Source organism: Vipera berus (assembly GCF_964194415.1).
Source record: "Vipera berus genome assembly, chromosome: 4".
Taxonomy (NCBI): domain Eukaryota; kingdom Metazoa; phylum Chordata; class Lepidosauria; order Squamata; family Viperidae; genus Vipera; species Vipera berus.
Window position 1 is genome coordinate 69,642,519 of NC_138206.1, and position 16,704 is coordinate 69,659,222.

The window sequence follows — 16,704 nt, forward strand, 5'->3', positions numbered from 1 at the left end:
TTGGTAATGACAGAATCTCTAACTTCCTTTATTATTAAATGAGTTATATTTAAATTGATCTACATTTGTCATATCTTTCAAAATAGTAAACAGAAAAAATATTTAAAAGCAAAAGCACCTCCATTCCTTTTGCTTTATAGGAAAATATTTGATCTAAAACTGTGAATGTGTTTTGTTTCCTCCAGTAAGCTTATGTCTTAGCTGAATGCTGTTTTGGAAAAGTCAGAATTCTACGATATTCCTCTTAATTGCTGTCTATGGTGTCAATATTTCTCTAGTTCTAAATTAGGATTGCTCCTTGTCATTTTGTTTCTAGCACAAGCAGTCTTCAGGATACACATTTGGATGCCTGCTTATAATTCTAGGATTAAAAAAAAGGTTGCCTTACTTTATTACATTATACTGAAGCCAGATGAGACAGTTTTCTGTGGTTAATTAAGCTGTCACACCCTATATCTAGCATTATTAAATTGAATCTTCTAGAAGACACTTAATCTTCATATAGATCTTCGACATATGTTTTTACACATAAAGATAGGCTTTTTATGTCATAGCAAAATTTAAGAGCTATGAAAAAGGCTTGCTTGTAGGATAAGGTTATAGAATATTTATTTGGCTGTGCACTGCTTTGTTTCAAAGATTAAAAAGAGCTTTGGAGCATAATGCAGGCACAAACATACCAGCTGCCTACAACTTATATAAAACATGTTTTTCCCTCCAGGACTGATGACAGCTATAGGCAGCAGCGTTAGAAAAAGTCCTTAAAGGAGTTATACACAGATCCTACATTGTACCCCTTGCTTTTGAGCATGAAGCATTGCACAACCCTAATATTTTTGCCATAATGGAATACAACAGAGCTAGAAATTTTAATTTTCCACATTGAATTACAATACTTTCTTCACTTACTGTGATATTTTAGTGGGGTGTATTTTGCATATTGTCTATTCCTTCGTGGGGTGTTTATATAAATTTTTTCAAATTAATGTTTAATATCATGACAATAGAATAAGAGTTCTCAGTCTTGGTCATTATGCTTTTCCCAGCTGGGAATCAATTGCCCATCCATTCCCAAATATAAAACAAATAGTTTCAGATTTGCAATACTGGCCTTAGGGCAGTAGAAATGGGTTGGTGCTTCTAATCATTCTCAATAGCCCAAAGGAACATATATTTTCAGGGAGATAGAGAGCAACCCTCTGAACTCTTTGCATTTGAGTAGTATTACATTATTGAAAAATAATAGCTTTTAAAAATGTACTTTTTAAACTTGGCAAAACAAATGCACATTGATTAGCATAGAGATACTGCAAATGGTCCAAAACCTCCTGATAGAGGAAAAATAAAAAAACTGCTGCCTTCTTTTTATTCCTAGGATTCATAAAAGGGAGATAGCTTCTGTTAGACACTGGTGATATTTCATTGTTAATGTTAGTAATTTTTAAAATCTTTTTACTGACAGCTTCTTTTGATGGGGAGAAACATACCATCAATCTTCCTTCTGTGAATAGTGCATCTTTTGTTCTGCGCTTCCTGGAGAAACTCTGCCACAGTCTACAGTGTGATAATCTTTTCAGTAGCCAGCCCTTTAGTCCTTACATGAGAAATGCACATAGTCCCATCGAACATGATAGAAACAAGTCAGGTAATGTTCTGATTTCTTTAGTTCTTCTTGTCGTAGCTCTTGTGTATTTTAGCATTTATAATTTATGTTTATGTTTATAGAAACAAAAAAAGCAATTTACAATAGTTGAATAATCCTTTTGAATCATAGTGCACAGTGATTTAGTAAGAATTTTAAAAAATAGGTAGTTTTACTTTTTTCCACACATGTGTGTAATTACAAGTTCTAAAGTTTTAAAGTATGCTTTGACTTATAGGACATGCTTATGTAATTTTTTTTGGCAACAATTCATAAACTTTTTTCAGGGACTTCTATTTCCCAGTGTATTCTGCACACATGGCGTTTAGTAGATTCATGTCCAAATACCAAGGAGGATTAACCCTACTTAGCTTCTGAGCCCCAAAAAAGGTCAGCCATTGTTGCCATTAGCTGCAGAATTAAAAGTAAGGTATACTGAAAACCACTGTATTAGGACTACAAAACAATCCATATTCAAAGAGGAAAGTGGGGTTCAGAATATGCATGTTATAACTCAGCGGTGGCAAACCTATGGCACAGGTGCCAGAGGTGGCACTCAGAGACCTCTCTGTGGGCACACGCACCATTGCCCTAGCCCCACCTCCCCCTGTGGCCCCCTCCTCACCAGCAGCCCCCCTGGAGGAGAGTTGCCCCTGGGCGCAGCCCGCACAGAGCTATGCAGTGAAGGACATGTCATCCAGTTAGCAGGGACAAGACTCCACCCTCGTGCCCCATCGCACGTAGATGATGCTACAGGGTGCGGGTGGAGGGTGTGGCTGCCATGATGCTGCTGGACTGCCTGGGCGATCTACGGTGGGCCATGGAGGTGGTAGGTGGCCCTGCGGGCAGGCGGGGTGGGGGGGAGTAGGTGGGGCGGGGCGATTTTGGGGCACTCGGTGTCTAAAAGTTTTGCCATCACTGTTACAGCTACTAACACATTCTTAAATCAAATATGCTTTCCTTGGAAAAATGCAGTTTCCTTTAAAAGTTGCTGACAGTTGTAGTGTGAGTTACCATATACATACAGAAATACTTTTTCTACACTGAGCCCAGATTGCTGGATAGCATTGTTATGGATATGCAACTGCTATGGTAAGAAAATAGTATGATAAATTCTTTAGTTTACTGTTGCCTGTTGAAATCTGTAAATCTGAAGTATCTTTATGTGTTTTAAGGGCTCAGCTTACTTAGTCCTGATTTCATATTGCTTGCTTGCTTATAGTGAGTCACGACAGGTGCAATGCTGGCTTTTACCTTTACTATATATGCCATGATGAACAGCCACTAGCATTATAGCCATCAGCCAAGGATTTAGTTTATTTCAATGGATATAATCAAAATTAGGACAGTCAAAGACTTACCACCTGCTTTATAGCAAGTTCTACCAGCTTGGAAACTGACTTGTCTTGTCCTATGGAAAGAGTCTTATCTTGTTTCTTTTAAAAATCAATGTTGAATTAAAAAAACCTAGAACTTTCATTATTTAACATGAAGTGGAAAAAACCCCTAAAGGTGGTTTTAGCATGAAATAATATTTGCATGGAATTTAGTGAAGAAATTAGTGCATCTATTTTCAACTTTTATATTTTACGAATTTTGGTTATTAGAGTCCATAAACTTTTTATTCTTCACCAAAATGGAACAAAACATATAGGAAAGATAAACTATAGTACAGAGAATTTCTATGTCTTTTGAGCATAGCACATACTTCTTCACAGCTTTTCCATCGTATTCCCAGCAATCCTTTGCCAGTTCACTTTGACTGAGATGCCAGCCTTGTGTGAAAATAGGAGAAATTCAGGAAGAAATCTGTTCACAGTAATGGGTTACTGAGCATATCACCATGCATAAAGAAAACGACAATTATATCTCTATTATTCATCACCCACCTAAGTCATAATGATTAGGATGGTGATTGCAACAATCATTCATTGAGGACAAACCAGTTACCGCTTTCTAAGATATGAACAGGTGCCCCAAATGACTATTTTATGCTTCCTTTCTATTTTTGGCATGTGATACAACACCATGCCCTTAACAGCACATTGATCTTTTGAATACTATATAGGATTCTAAAAGTCAGATCTCATAGACACTTTATTTTATAAACTATGTTAACATATTTACTTCTAAATACATTCTTACTTGTTTCATGCATGACTTTTAAACATTCCTAAGCACAGTAATATTTTCTCTGAAAAAAATATTAATATTGTGATTGGCCTATGGGGCCTGTCTTTTGGTATCCCTGTATATTAGAATTCGGATTCAGAAACTGGATGAATTAGTTATGTCCTGTTTCAGGTGAATTAAAAATCACCTGACTTACAACATTTGGATCAGGATTCAAGCTGAGCTAGACTACAGCCTTAAGTATAATGTCAAATGTTTGGATCTCAGACCAATTACAGTTAACTTTAAATACAGTATATTAGGATTTCTATTAGAATTGAAAAGAAGTCTAATGTATGCTAAGTATAATTAAACCTATCTTAATTCCATATACTGTACATAAAAAGCAGAAAAGACATTCTTTCAAAACAATATTTGGGGTCTTCCCATTTTGGGCAAAGAAATACTGCCCTGTATATGTTTGAGATTGAATGCTGTCATTTATTTATTTATTTATTTATTTGATTTATATACCGCCCTTCTCCCTAAGGACTCAGGGCGGTGAACAGTGACATAAATAATAGAGTGTACAAATATAGATATTGAAAATAAATTAAACCCTAATTTAGCCCAAATATAGAAGATAGTTACCTTAAGATAATAATTACAAAAGAACCCATCAGACCAGACCGGATTGCTTAAACAGATGTGTTTTTAGGTCGCATCGGAAGGAACGAAGGTCGGGAGCCATCCGGAGCTCAACCGGTAAACGGTTCCATAGGTCAGGCGCGCCCACAGAGAACGCCCTCCCCCTGGGAGCCACCAGACGGCATTCTCCGAACGGCGGCACCCTGAGGAGGCCCTCTCTGTGGGAGCGCACTGGACGGAGGGACGTTGACGCTGGCAGCAGGTGATTCCTAAGGTACTCCGGACCCATGCCATGTAGGGCTTTGAAAACCATTACCAGCACCTTGAATCTTACCCGGAGGATAACTGGGAGCCAATGCAGCTCACGGAGTAGAGGTGTAACATGGGAGTATCGGGAGACTCCCAACACAACTCTCGCGGCTGCATTCTGTACCAGTTGGAGCCTCCGAGTGGTTTTCAAGGGTAGCCCCATGTAAAGAGCATTGCAGTAGTCCAGACGAGAGGTCACGAGTGCATGGGTGACCGTACGTAGGGCATCTCGGTCTAGATAGGACCGTAATTGGCGCACCAGGCGAACCTGGGCAAAGGTTCCCCTAGTCACAGATGTTATGTGGTCTTCCAAGAAAAGCTGTGAGTCTAGGAGGACTCCCAAGTTGCGAGCCTTATCTGTGGGGGGTAATAACTCATGAACCTGAGGCTTTAATTCTAGCTGTATTTTGCCTTTAAATGATGGAGAGGGATTTTCAGTATAGTCATCCAAAAGAGTCCAGATAACCCTTTTCATTCAATGCTCTCTGAAGCTGAGTCCCAACCACCCTTTCAACAACTTTCTACAGTAGTAGTAAATTGAAGGCTGGACAAAAGTTGTCTTAATACTACTGGGTCTAAGAAGGGCCTCTTGAGAAGAGGGCACACCGCTGCCCCCAATGCAAGTACTACCATCCCCCTCCTATAAAGAGGCATCAACTGCCTTGGAGCCAGCCGCATGCTACTCCCTGCGAGGCCTTAACTAACCAGGAGAGGCAGGGGTCCAGATGGCCAAACTCACAACTACGAGGACCCTGTCCACTTCCTCAGGATCAACCAGATCAAACTTCTCCCAGGTAACGGCTCAAACGTGTCTCTGATTGAATGTTAACGTTATGATGTATTTTGTGCAATGTACATCGTATAACATTAATTTAGAGCTATATTTAACTATATTTTTTCATCACCACTTTTTTTCTATCACCATAATAAAATGCACAAAACTGTTCTTCCTCAATGGCTGGGATGCCAAAGCTCGTTCACTCTGAGGACTACAACTGACCTTTGAGTAGGATTCAAGCTATTAGGTCATACCAAGACAGAAATATAGCTTCTTTGTACTTATTTTATTAACATTGAAAATTGTAATTGAATGGTACATGCAGAGAGTTAGGGGGTTTACCAGAGACTTTGATAGATTTTATATTGTCCTGTAATTATGTCCTTTGCTATTTAATATACAAATAGGGGGCTTGACAGAATTGTAGCTTGCAAAAGTTAAGGAATAAAGAAATGGAGAAAAGTAAATATGCCCAGAGTTATTTGTCTCTTTCCCCATTTTTGAAAATTAACGTATACTTAACATCAGCATGTTCACAAAAAAGGGACAAGGTGGTTAAGTATGGATGTTTTAATTCTTGCCTATTTTATCATTTTTTTTTTTATTGAAAAGTTTTAAAATACAGTTTTCCTTTAAACCCCCCCCCTTCCCCCTCCCTCCTCCCCTCCCTACCTCCCCCCTATCCCCCCCCTCCCCCTCTCCCTCCTCCCTCCCCTGCCTCCCCCCCCCTACTTCCCCTCCTCCCCCCCTCCCCCCCCGACTTCCCAGAGCAAAATACAAGGTATATATCTAAAAAGCAATCATAAACAATCATATACTAACAATTATAAATTCTAAAATCCATCACTCTCTAGCTTATATAGAGTAAACCAATCCTTAATAATACTAAATGTGTATAAAGAACTAAAATAAAAGAAAACTAGCGTCATTCCCATCTATGTTCTTCCACAATTCACTATTTCCTAAACATATTCTCATTTACACATCACAAACACCTATCCCTATTAACCTCTCTAGCCAAAATAGGCTATAATAGATAGTTCTTACACAAATTAACCCACATTAACCCACAAAACTTTCTTCCTCTTCCTCTGTAATAAATTGTCCATTAATTCCAAATTAAAGATTCTGTTACCATACATATCATCCCAAAACTCTTAAAAACACAACTACCACTTGACTATCAGTATGTTGTGGAAGTTCCATAGATTTCTACTAGACCTATTTTCTTTTCTTTTTTGAGCGTTTTAAGGCAGCACGCGTCACCCTCTGTTCTCTAGGATCATCCAAAAGAGTTGCATCTTGATCTCCTCCTGTACCATTCTCGTCTATCTGTCCATCTTCATCCTCTTGATGTTCTCCTTCTCCAGATCCCTCTGCAGCTTCCAAAAGTGTTGATGGGGTTACTTTTAAGACATTGTTGTAAAAATCATGCGCTTGCTTCACAGTACCCAAACAGTACCTTTTGCCTTCATACAAGAAGCTCAACCCAGCTGGGATCTCCCATCTGAACCTTATATCCCTTTGCTTGAGCTCTTGCACAAGAAATATAAAGTCCTTCCTTCTCTTTAAAATCTTTGGAGGAATTTCTTTTAGAACCAAAACTTCTTGACCAGCAATCACAACTTTAGTATCATAGGCAGCTTGTATAACTTCATCTCTAATTTCCCTTTTTACAAAATAAACCACCACATCTCTAGGCAACTTTCTCTGTTTAGCAATCCACGAGTTCACACGAAACACTTTGTCCATGCCTTGTTTTATTTCAGATGCTGGATGGTTCAATACCACCTCAAAAGCCTCAGAAACCAGCTGCTTTAAATCTTCCTTAATATTCTCTTTTAGGCCTCTAATTCTAACAGCAAACTGCATCTGATAAAATTGAGCCAAACTCAGTTCGCTATCCATTTTGTCTTTTAAATCTTCAATTTCCAATACTTTTGCTTCTAATATAGCATTCTTTTGAGTCAGTTCTTCCACTTTGTCATCCAGCACCTCCACACATTTAGCTACTTTATGCACTGAGGACAAAATGTCTACCTTTATCTCTCTAAGTTTCTGTTCCATCCTTTCTTCCATTCTCTGCTCCAATTTCTCCAATTTCTCCTCCATCTGTGCAAATTTAACACCCATTGACTCCAAAATTAACTGGGTATGTTTTTCAAGATCCTTCGATGTCACTACATCTGGAGAATGCAACGCCTGCAGTAGTGATTGTTGTTGCACTGGAGAATTTCCAGCACTCTGAAAAGTTCTAGGGGGAGGTTTAGACGCCATCTTTTACTTACAATTGTGTCGCACTTTCACTTTAAGTTTTAAGCAAAGTCCATCAAGCTCGAGAGTAAAATAAAATAATCCTCTTCATCTCTTCATCTTTCCCTCTTGTACTGCTCTGCCTGCTCTTTTCCTTTCATAGTCTCTCCTTCAAGCAGGGATGGTCGCAGACGCCTGGCTCTGCTCCATTCCGAAGCAGAGACGCTAGCCAGCTGGGAGCAGCCCAGGCTACGGGGGAGTTCAATCCTTCAGCCGCCCAAGCTCCAAGCTCAGGCGGCCCCGGAGAACTCAACCCCTACCTGGGGGCTCACCCCCTCCTCTTCTCCCGAGGAGGGGGCTTCAAATTCGCCCGAACAGCTGATCGGCGCTGTTTCGGGCGAAAAATCACACAGCTGGGCGGCGGGCAGCCCGGGAAGGCTGTCTCCGGCGCCTCGGAGCCACCGGAAGCCTTGCCTATTTTATCATTGACCGATGACCAAACCCTGTATATTAAACATACAAAATAGGCAATAATTAAAGCATCCTTATTTAACCCCCTTGCCCCCTCAGTTACACACAGATGAGAACATTAATTTCAGTTCATTAGTTTGTTATGTGCTTCTGATTCAATTTTCATTTATGGAAAAAAGTGCCCACTTTTTGTATGAATGATATATTTATTTCTCATCTCAAGGTATCTATGATTTATCACTTGTTGTATATTATGATTAATGATTGCAGCTATGAGCTATGATATATGACCTATCACTTTATTGTTTGTCTGTACACTGAGAACTTATGCACTGGAGACAAGTTCCTTGTGTGTCCAGTCACACTTGGCCAATAAAGAATTCTGATTTCTAATTTTCTAATTTCATAATTAAGTTCCTCATTGGGAATGCTTTGAAGTAAATACTATAGAAAAATACATGGACAGGAGGACTTGCATCACAATTAAAGGTCCATGTGCATTTTCCTTGAGGCAGGTACTATTAACTAAGGTGGCCCTTTACCCATCCATCTTGTATTCCATATCTGTCTCTAGAGAAGCTTTCCTAAACCTGTTGTGACTGCTACACTGGCAAATATTGTTGTATCTAGTGATTCTAAACTATTTCTAAACTTGCTACAATAGACATTTGAAATCTTTGTAAAGTGAAGCTTTATGTTCTTTCCAGAAAACAGCCCTCCCCCCACTTATTTGGTTTTCTTTTAAAGAGATGCTAAAACTTTGCAAGATGTAAGGCACCCAAAGGACCTAAATATGATCCTGCCAGAAATGTTATAATGTACAACATAAGTGAAGACAGTCAATCACACTTCACTACAGTTCTGGGCATTCCATCCAGAATCACACACTCAAAATTTTACAAGCAGTCAAGGCTTCCATACACTCAGAAAAATTTAGTCTCATAGAATTTACTCTTTTTTCTTCATAGAAATTTCAGATCCATCAATCAGATTAGAATTAAATATTTCTAAATTCAGGAATGCATTTTAAATATCAAAATGAGTTCAATCCTTCCAGACAAAAACAACAAGGGATGACAGAAGGAAGCTCTTCTGAGGTATCAGATTGGAAATCGATCATCTGAAAATTACTGAGAGATCTAAATCCAGACAGTATGTCAAAGGAAATTAGCAGCTTTCCCTTATTAAGGGGAAGGGTATCACTCAACATGCCGTAAGAATTGATATGTGCTTGTTTCAGGCTGTGCAAATTCCCTCCTTGTAGATCATGATGTATCTGAATAATGGAAATGGGTAAGTTGGAGTAAAGCATCTCATGGAAGCATAGAGAAGACATTCTGCTTTATCTCTTTTGTCAGAGAGGTACTTGAGACCCAAAGCACTCTTTCAAAATCATTTTTGAAGTTAGCAAACTGTCTTTCCATATGTAGAGAACTACAACAAACTCCCAATTCACAATCCTTTTAAACAGTTTAGAAGATAATCTTCACCTGCCCCAGTGTTCTTCCAATTTTCAATTTATCATTCAGTTTCTGCATTTCTGAAAAAGTAACTGGCATCAATTTAGATAACAAATTATTATTTTAGGAGTTAACACATGTCATGGTTGACTCAATACGCAGCCCCGCTCTGAACCAGACAACAGTAATGGAAGGGGGGAGGGAAAGCATTGGAATATACAGGAGGTTTGGGAAGGAAATTTGGAATGCAACTGTGCTGACTGGAAGGCTGAGACAGACTCAATACCTCAAGGTCACTGGCTGGGAATGTCCAAGGCAGACAGACCATTCCCAAAACAAAGCAAGTTCAAATGATTGGTGGATAATGGACAATGGGAAATCTGGGGAAAAAAGGGAAAGTTTTCCTTTATTATTTGTTCATGAAATCATTAGAACCGGCTTTTCTGCTTCTGTACCCACATGGAATCTTCAGCAAAATTATACTCTTGGTAAAAAATGTCCCAGGAGTTTATTCTGGGATGGTTAACATTACGCCAGTTCTCACAGAAATAGTGTACCTGGATCCCACCAGGAGGTCAACCCTGAAATGTTGGTTACGGGCAAAAAGTTAGAAGAGAAGAAGAAGCCGGGAGGGGGTCCTGGCTTGGGTAGACCAGCACCACCTCAGTATGGAGCAGGAGTGCAACCAGCCAGCATGCAACTGAAAACAGAAGTCTGAGCAACTGGCTGCAGCCACTTAGGAGTGAATGAGGGATGCTCCATACCAGGGGCCGAAGACAACAAATGTGGGCAAAGGCTGGGCAATGAATGTGGGCAAGGCAGCGAAGGCTGAAGCCCCCCTTCTACCTTCTAGGGTCAACATGGTTCAAGGCAGCAAATGCAAAGCGAAGCGACTAGCTGAATGGGACAACCCTGTTGAGCTCCCGACCACCGGCCACAGCCCATCCATGAAACAGTTGAAGGGAGAAGTTTGGAGGGATGGAGATTCATAGCACACCAACGCTGGGAGCCACAACTTCTGCCAGTGGGCCAGGAGTCATGAGAACCCCGGCAGTCCTGTCTACTCCTGCTATTCTTCAGCTGGTGGCACTGGCGACCAGAGCCCCTGCACAAGCAGCAACGGGCTTTGCCACTCCTCCATTGCAGCCAGCAGCGCCAGTGGCCCTGGCTGCGGTTGGTGCTCTGGCACAAGCAGCCGCAACTGGAATCCTGGCACCAGTGGTGGCAGCTGGTATTCTGCTCCAAGGATTCATCCTGGTACAGGAGGAGTGCCAGCCATTCCCCTGGTGGCCCATATTGATGGGCACCCAAACCACCTAGCCCATTTCCTGGCTCAAGCCTGGCACCACATGGAGTTTTATGGAGTGATATATCCAGACAATATGGCCCGGGTCTATGTCGTTGTGGTCGATCTGGAAGAAAGTGCTTTGAAGTGTTTGTTGTCACTGCATGATGAAAATGTCCCAGAGCTGGAGAACCTTGACCCCTACATGCAAGCCCTGCGAGAGCGGTTTGAAAAGCCCACAACAGCCTGGCACAGAAGCCTGCATCGATGCCCTGAAGCAGGGGAAGCGACCGGTAATGGAGTACATTCAAGATTTCCGCTACCTAGCCAGCCACTTGGGAGACTGGTCTGACTGCTTACTGGTCTATCATTTCCGACAGAGACTGAACAAAAAACTGCCTACCATGGGGAGGTGCTGCACAACTTGCAAGCATGGTACCATGCGGCCACTGAGGTAGAGATCAACCTGATGGAGTTCCATGAACACACTGGGCAGGAGAATCAGTCCTGACCTGTGGAGAAGCGAGTGGCTCCTAGAAGGGGTGCACCTCCAGCCAGAGGAGGGGAGACCCCACCACAACTTTGGTGGAACCAAGCTGCCAAGTGTTTCATGGTGTGACTGATGACCGCTCCCCTGTCTCTGAGCCAACCGAAGAAAAAAACTCCGCTGAGGCCAAGGGAGAAAACTCATGCAGGGCAACAGGTCATAGAGTTCTCTCCTCCGTCCAGTGAGGGGGCAGGAACTCCAACTCCTGCCAAGACTTGACTAGTCTTCTACAAGAGCGACAGCGAGGAAGAAGGTGACCTGATGGTAAGTGGCCCCATCATCTGACTGCTAGGGTGGATATTTCGATGTCCTTCTCAGGAGTAAAGGGGAACCTTACAGCTTTATTGGACTTGGGATGCACCAGATGCCTGGTCAGCCCCCAAGTGGTAGAGAAGCTAGGGATGAGGCTTAAGGAAGCTAAAGAAGCCTATAGCATTTTCCCAGCTATGCGATTCGATAATGGGCAGAGTGCCAGTGAGCTGTCTAACTGAGCCTGTGAAACTGAAAGCTGGGAACCACACAGAGGTTATTCGATTTATTGTGGCCCCTGAGATGATATAGGCCATGGTCTTAGACCTGGCATGGCAGATAAAATGGAGCCCATTTGTTCATTGGGATAGAAACAAGTGGCGAATGCAAAGGAAAATATCCAACCAGCAAGAGTTAGTGAAAGTACTAAGAAGCTGTCATGCGCCTGCGGTTAAGAAAGCGAAAATGGAAACTGCTAATAAACTAGAAGAAGATTGCTTAGAGCGCTGGATTCCAAAAGAGTATCGTGATCTAGCCAGTCTTTAGTGAGAAGGAGTCCGGCACACTTCCACGCCACCACCTCACAGATTATGCAATTAAGATCATGCCTGGACATGTTGGGAAACCTTGTAAAGGGGAGGATCTTCACTAATGTGAACTTAAGGGAGGGGATGAATGGAAAACTGCATTTAACAGCCTCCTGGGCTGTTACCAGTTCTGAGTGATGCCGTTTGGACTACAGGGGCCCCCAACAATGTTCATGCCACTGATAAATGATGTACTGCATGAGCACCTGTATAAAGGAGTCCTAGTGTATCTGAAACAAGGAGACACTAGTGATATGGCTGTAGGGGCTGTGCTGCTCCAGAAGAAGGCCAAAGGAGAATTGTAGCCGTGTGCCTACACGTCCCATAAGTTTTCAGAAACTGAGAGACGATGAACTATCTGGGAAAAGGAAGCCTACATGGTCCGCTGGGCTCTCCTAACCTGGAAGCAATTCTTGGAAGGCAGTAGGATTTCTTTCGAAGTGTGGACAGACCACAAGAACTTAGAAGCACTCAGGGCTCCCCGAAATAGGTCACATGGGCCCAATATTCCAACTGCTTCAACTTCACTCTCTGCTATCTACTGGGAGGGTGAAACTTCTTGGGAGATGCCCTCTCACAAATGCCACAGTACAACAGTGCATGAGAAGAGGTCATCAGTGCCATCATTCCTTGCAAATAAGTAGCAGTACCAGTCCTCACAAGAGAACAGGAAGCACCGCCATCACCACTGACCAAAGACCTAAAAGAAGCCTTGGCAGGAGATGAGTGGTTCCAACAAAAGAAAGGTGAGCTGTCCTTAATGGACAGACTGGCATGGATGGGGAGCAAACTATACATTCCATCAAGCCAGAGGACCTTAGTACAGGTAATCCCCCAGATAATTATTTAACCAATTTTCACAAAAATGAATTAATTCAGAAAGGGTACTTACGTTAGAAATTCAAAACTGCAAGCAAAAAGAGGCCTGTGTAGCCATGTGACTGCAGCTGCAGCCATTTTGAACTCTGTGACTTGCTTGGGCCGTTCGGCTTACGAAGCAGGTGGGGTTTTTTTTTTGTCCCTGGTCACATGGCCAAACAAACCGAGTCGAGTTGGCACCTAGGTTTTTTGTTGGTGCTGGTGGAGAATCTGCTGCTGCTTGGGCTTCAGGACTAGAACTGCTTCTGTAAGTATTTTACTTTTTGTTGTTACTCTAGAATGCTTGCAAACTGTTTGGAAACTGCTTTTCTTTATAAGTACTTACTATTGTGTTTCTAAGTAGAAATGCTAGCCTCCTCACAAAGCATTCTATAACATTGTGTTTCTTTTCTTATGTTGGAGATTAGCATATATTACAGTAGTTTGTAGGTTTTAAATTTAAATTGCCTCCAGAAATTGTGAGTGCCCTATTACTGAAAGCTTTTAAGAAGAGACTGGATAGGCATTTATCAGAAATACGGTACTCTCTTGTGAGAGCAGTGGGTTAGACTAGATCAGTGGTGGCAAACCTTTTAGAGACCGAGTGCTCAAACTGCAATCCAAAACCCACTTATGTTTTGCTGGGTGCTGAGTGGGCGTGACCCACCGGGTGGGTGTGGCTATGGTGAAAATGGCAGACTGGGTGGGCATGGCCAGCTTGGGCGTGGCCAGCTCGATGTTGCTCTGGCAGGTGAGGCAGTGGGCAGGAGGGCATCTTGCTCAGTGGGTGGGAGGCATGGGGGGTGTTCTGAACCAGCCCTCTTCTAGCAAACCCCTATTCAAAAAGAAGAGACTGGAGAGCGTCCAAGGCTAAAAGGCTTCTGCCAAGATTTAATTACGCAGTTAACAAAAACACTAGAGCTTGTCTTCTCAAGCGGAAAAGTTGCTTTCAGCAACCAGCCCCTCCCCAAACACTCCTTTTATAGAGAGCTCAGGGCGTGGTCTCCCTGTGCCTCCTCCCGAGGAGTCCTGCAGCCTTTCTTTGTTTGTTCCTGCTCGACTGCCTCCTGCGTCGGGCATCCTTGAACAGGGCCAGCTGTGGGTCATCTTCCTCCGCACTCTCGGGCTCACGCAGCTGAGAAGAGGTCCCCGGCTGAGGACTCTGCAAAGCCTCCAAACCATCATCAGCCGGTTCGTTTCCCTCCTCCCCCTCAGAGTCATCCGATACATCGGAGCCGGCTGTCGGACCCACAGGCTGGCCCTGAGTCACAACACTATCCCGCACCGCAGGGCCCTTCCCCCGGGTCTGCCGATCCGGATGCGGTCGGGATGGGAACTGTTCGTGAAACGCAGTCACCAACGCAGGGGCATGAACGGCGGTCGCGTCTTCCCATGTGAAGTCCTCCGGCCCGTACCCTTTCCACTCGATCAGGTACTGGAAGCGACCTTTCAGCCAGCGGGAATCCCTGATGCTGGCGACCTCGTACTCGGGGGTGCTGTCGCCATCACCAGGTCCTGATGGGGGAGGTTCCGCTTGGCGAAGTGGACAAGCCGGTTGTTCGGGGACCAACAAGGACCGATGGAAGACGGGGTGCACGCGCAGGGAACGTGGCAGAGTTAAACGATAGGCGACCGGGTTGATGACGGCCTCGACTGGGAACGGTCCAAGGTAACGGTGGTCCAGCTTCCTCGCCGGCCGAGTAGATGGTAGGTTCCTGGTGGACAGCCAGACCCGATCCCCCACCGATAATGGAGGCGTATCCCTTCTCGACCGATCGGCGAACCTCTTGTAGTCGGCCTTGGCCTTCTCCAGCTGCCGTCGCACCAACCGATGGATCGCCTGTAATTCCGCCATGAATTCGTTCGCTGCCGGCTCCGGTGAGTCCACGGGAGAAAGGGGGAAAAACCGGGGGTGATAACCCACGTTGGCCAAGAACGGTGTCATCTGCGTGGAGGTGTGCTGCGAGTTGTTAAAGGCAAACTCGGCTATGGCCAAATAGTCCACCCAATTGTCCTGCTGCAGGTTAACATAGCAGCGCAGATACTGCTCTAAGATGCCGATGACCTTCTCGGTACCCCCGTCGGTCTGAGGATGATGCGCGGACGAGAGGCAAACCTTAATGTCCAACGCCCGCATCAACTCCTGCCAGAAGCGGGCTGTAAACTGGGCCCCCCTATCGGAGACGACCCTATCGGGAAGGCCGTGCAGCCGGAACACCTGTTGGATGAACATGCGACTAGTGGCGCGAGCTGACGGTAAGCCGCGACAGGGGATGAAGTGCGCCATCTTGGTCAACATGTCCACCACCACAAACACTGTCGTGAAGCCGGAGGATGGGGGTAGATCCGTCAGAAAGTCCATGGACACAGCCCCCCAGGGTCTCTTGGGCGTTGGCAAAGGCTGCAGTAAACCAGGCGGGGCCCCTGTCGCTGACTTGGCCTGCCTGCATGGGACGCAGGAGGTGACATAAGACTGGACATCGTGTCGGACTCGGGGCCACCAGAAGGTACGGGAGACCAGGTTCAGAGTCTTGAACAGGCCAAAATGCCCCGCAGCCGGGTTATCATGACATTGGCTGAGGACGAGTCCCCTGAGTGGCCCTCCTGGAACATAGAGCCGGTCACGATAATACAGGAGTCCATCCGTGACCGACCAAGGCGAATCTGGCCCCACCTCTTCCTTCCGCTGAGCCACCCACGCCTCCTGCTGCTGCGCCTCCCGGATCCGAGCCCGTATATCCACCGGCTCCCGCACCGCAGCAAAAGACTCGACGGGGATCACTGTCCTGGGCGGAAGCTTGTCTTCCACTCGGGTGTACTCGGGCTTCCTGGACAGAGCATCCGCTCTCTGGTTGTGCCCGCTTGGTATGTACCGCACCCGGAAGTCAAACCTCGCAAAGAAGAGGGACCACCGGATCTGGCGTTGGTTCAAATTCCGAGCGGTCTGCAGGCTTTCCAGATTCTTGTGGTCCGTCCGGACCTCGATTTGATGCCGCGCCCCCTCCAGATGATGCCTCCAAGCCTCGAACGCCGCCTTGATGGCCAGCAGCTCCTTCTCCCAGATGGTATAGTTGCGCTCCGAGGGGTTCAATTTCCGAGAGTGATACGCGCAAGGGAAAAGGGTACCGTGGGGCGTCGCTGCCTGGAGTAACACGGCCCCAATGGCAATGTCGGAGGCGTCCGCCTCCACGACAAACGGCCGTTGCGGGTCAGGATGCTTCAAGATGGGCTCCTTCATGAAGGCGTCCTTCAAAGCTTGGAACGCCTGTTGTTCGGGGGCGTTCCACTGGAACCGAGTCTTCTTCTGCAGGAGCCGGGTAAGGGGGGCTGTCAAGGCAGCAAAGCCAGGAATGAATGTTCGATAGTAGTTGGCAAATCCAAGAAGTCGCTGAACATCCTTCACGCGACGTGGGGGTTGCCAACTCTGCAATGACTCAACTTTACTCGGTTCCATGGCGATGCCCTCAGGAGAAATGCGGTGACCCAAGAAATCGATGGTCACCTG

At 44.7% G+C, this 16,704-nt stretch overlaps 1 protein-coding gene across 4 annotated transcripts in view; it reads left to right on the forward strand.

Annotated features, from left to right (window-relative positions):
• Positions 1-16,704, forward strand: part of SCML2 (Scm polycomb group protein like 2) — a 65,186-nt gene that overhangs the window by 39,009 nt on the left and 9,473 nt on the right. For all 4 annotated transcript variants that reach the window (XR_014026237.1, XM_081326242.1, XM_081326243.1 and 1 more), the window contains exon 10: positions 1,463-1,645. Coding sequence is in view for 3 of the 4 variants with exons in the window: in XM_081326242.1 (XP_081182368.1) it covers positions 1,463-1,645 (183 nt within the window). In the remaining variant the exon portion in view is untranslated. The remainder of the gene's footprint in view (positions 1-1,462; positions 1,646-16,704) is intronic.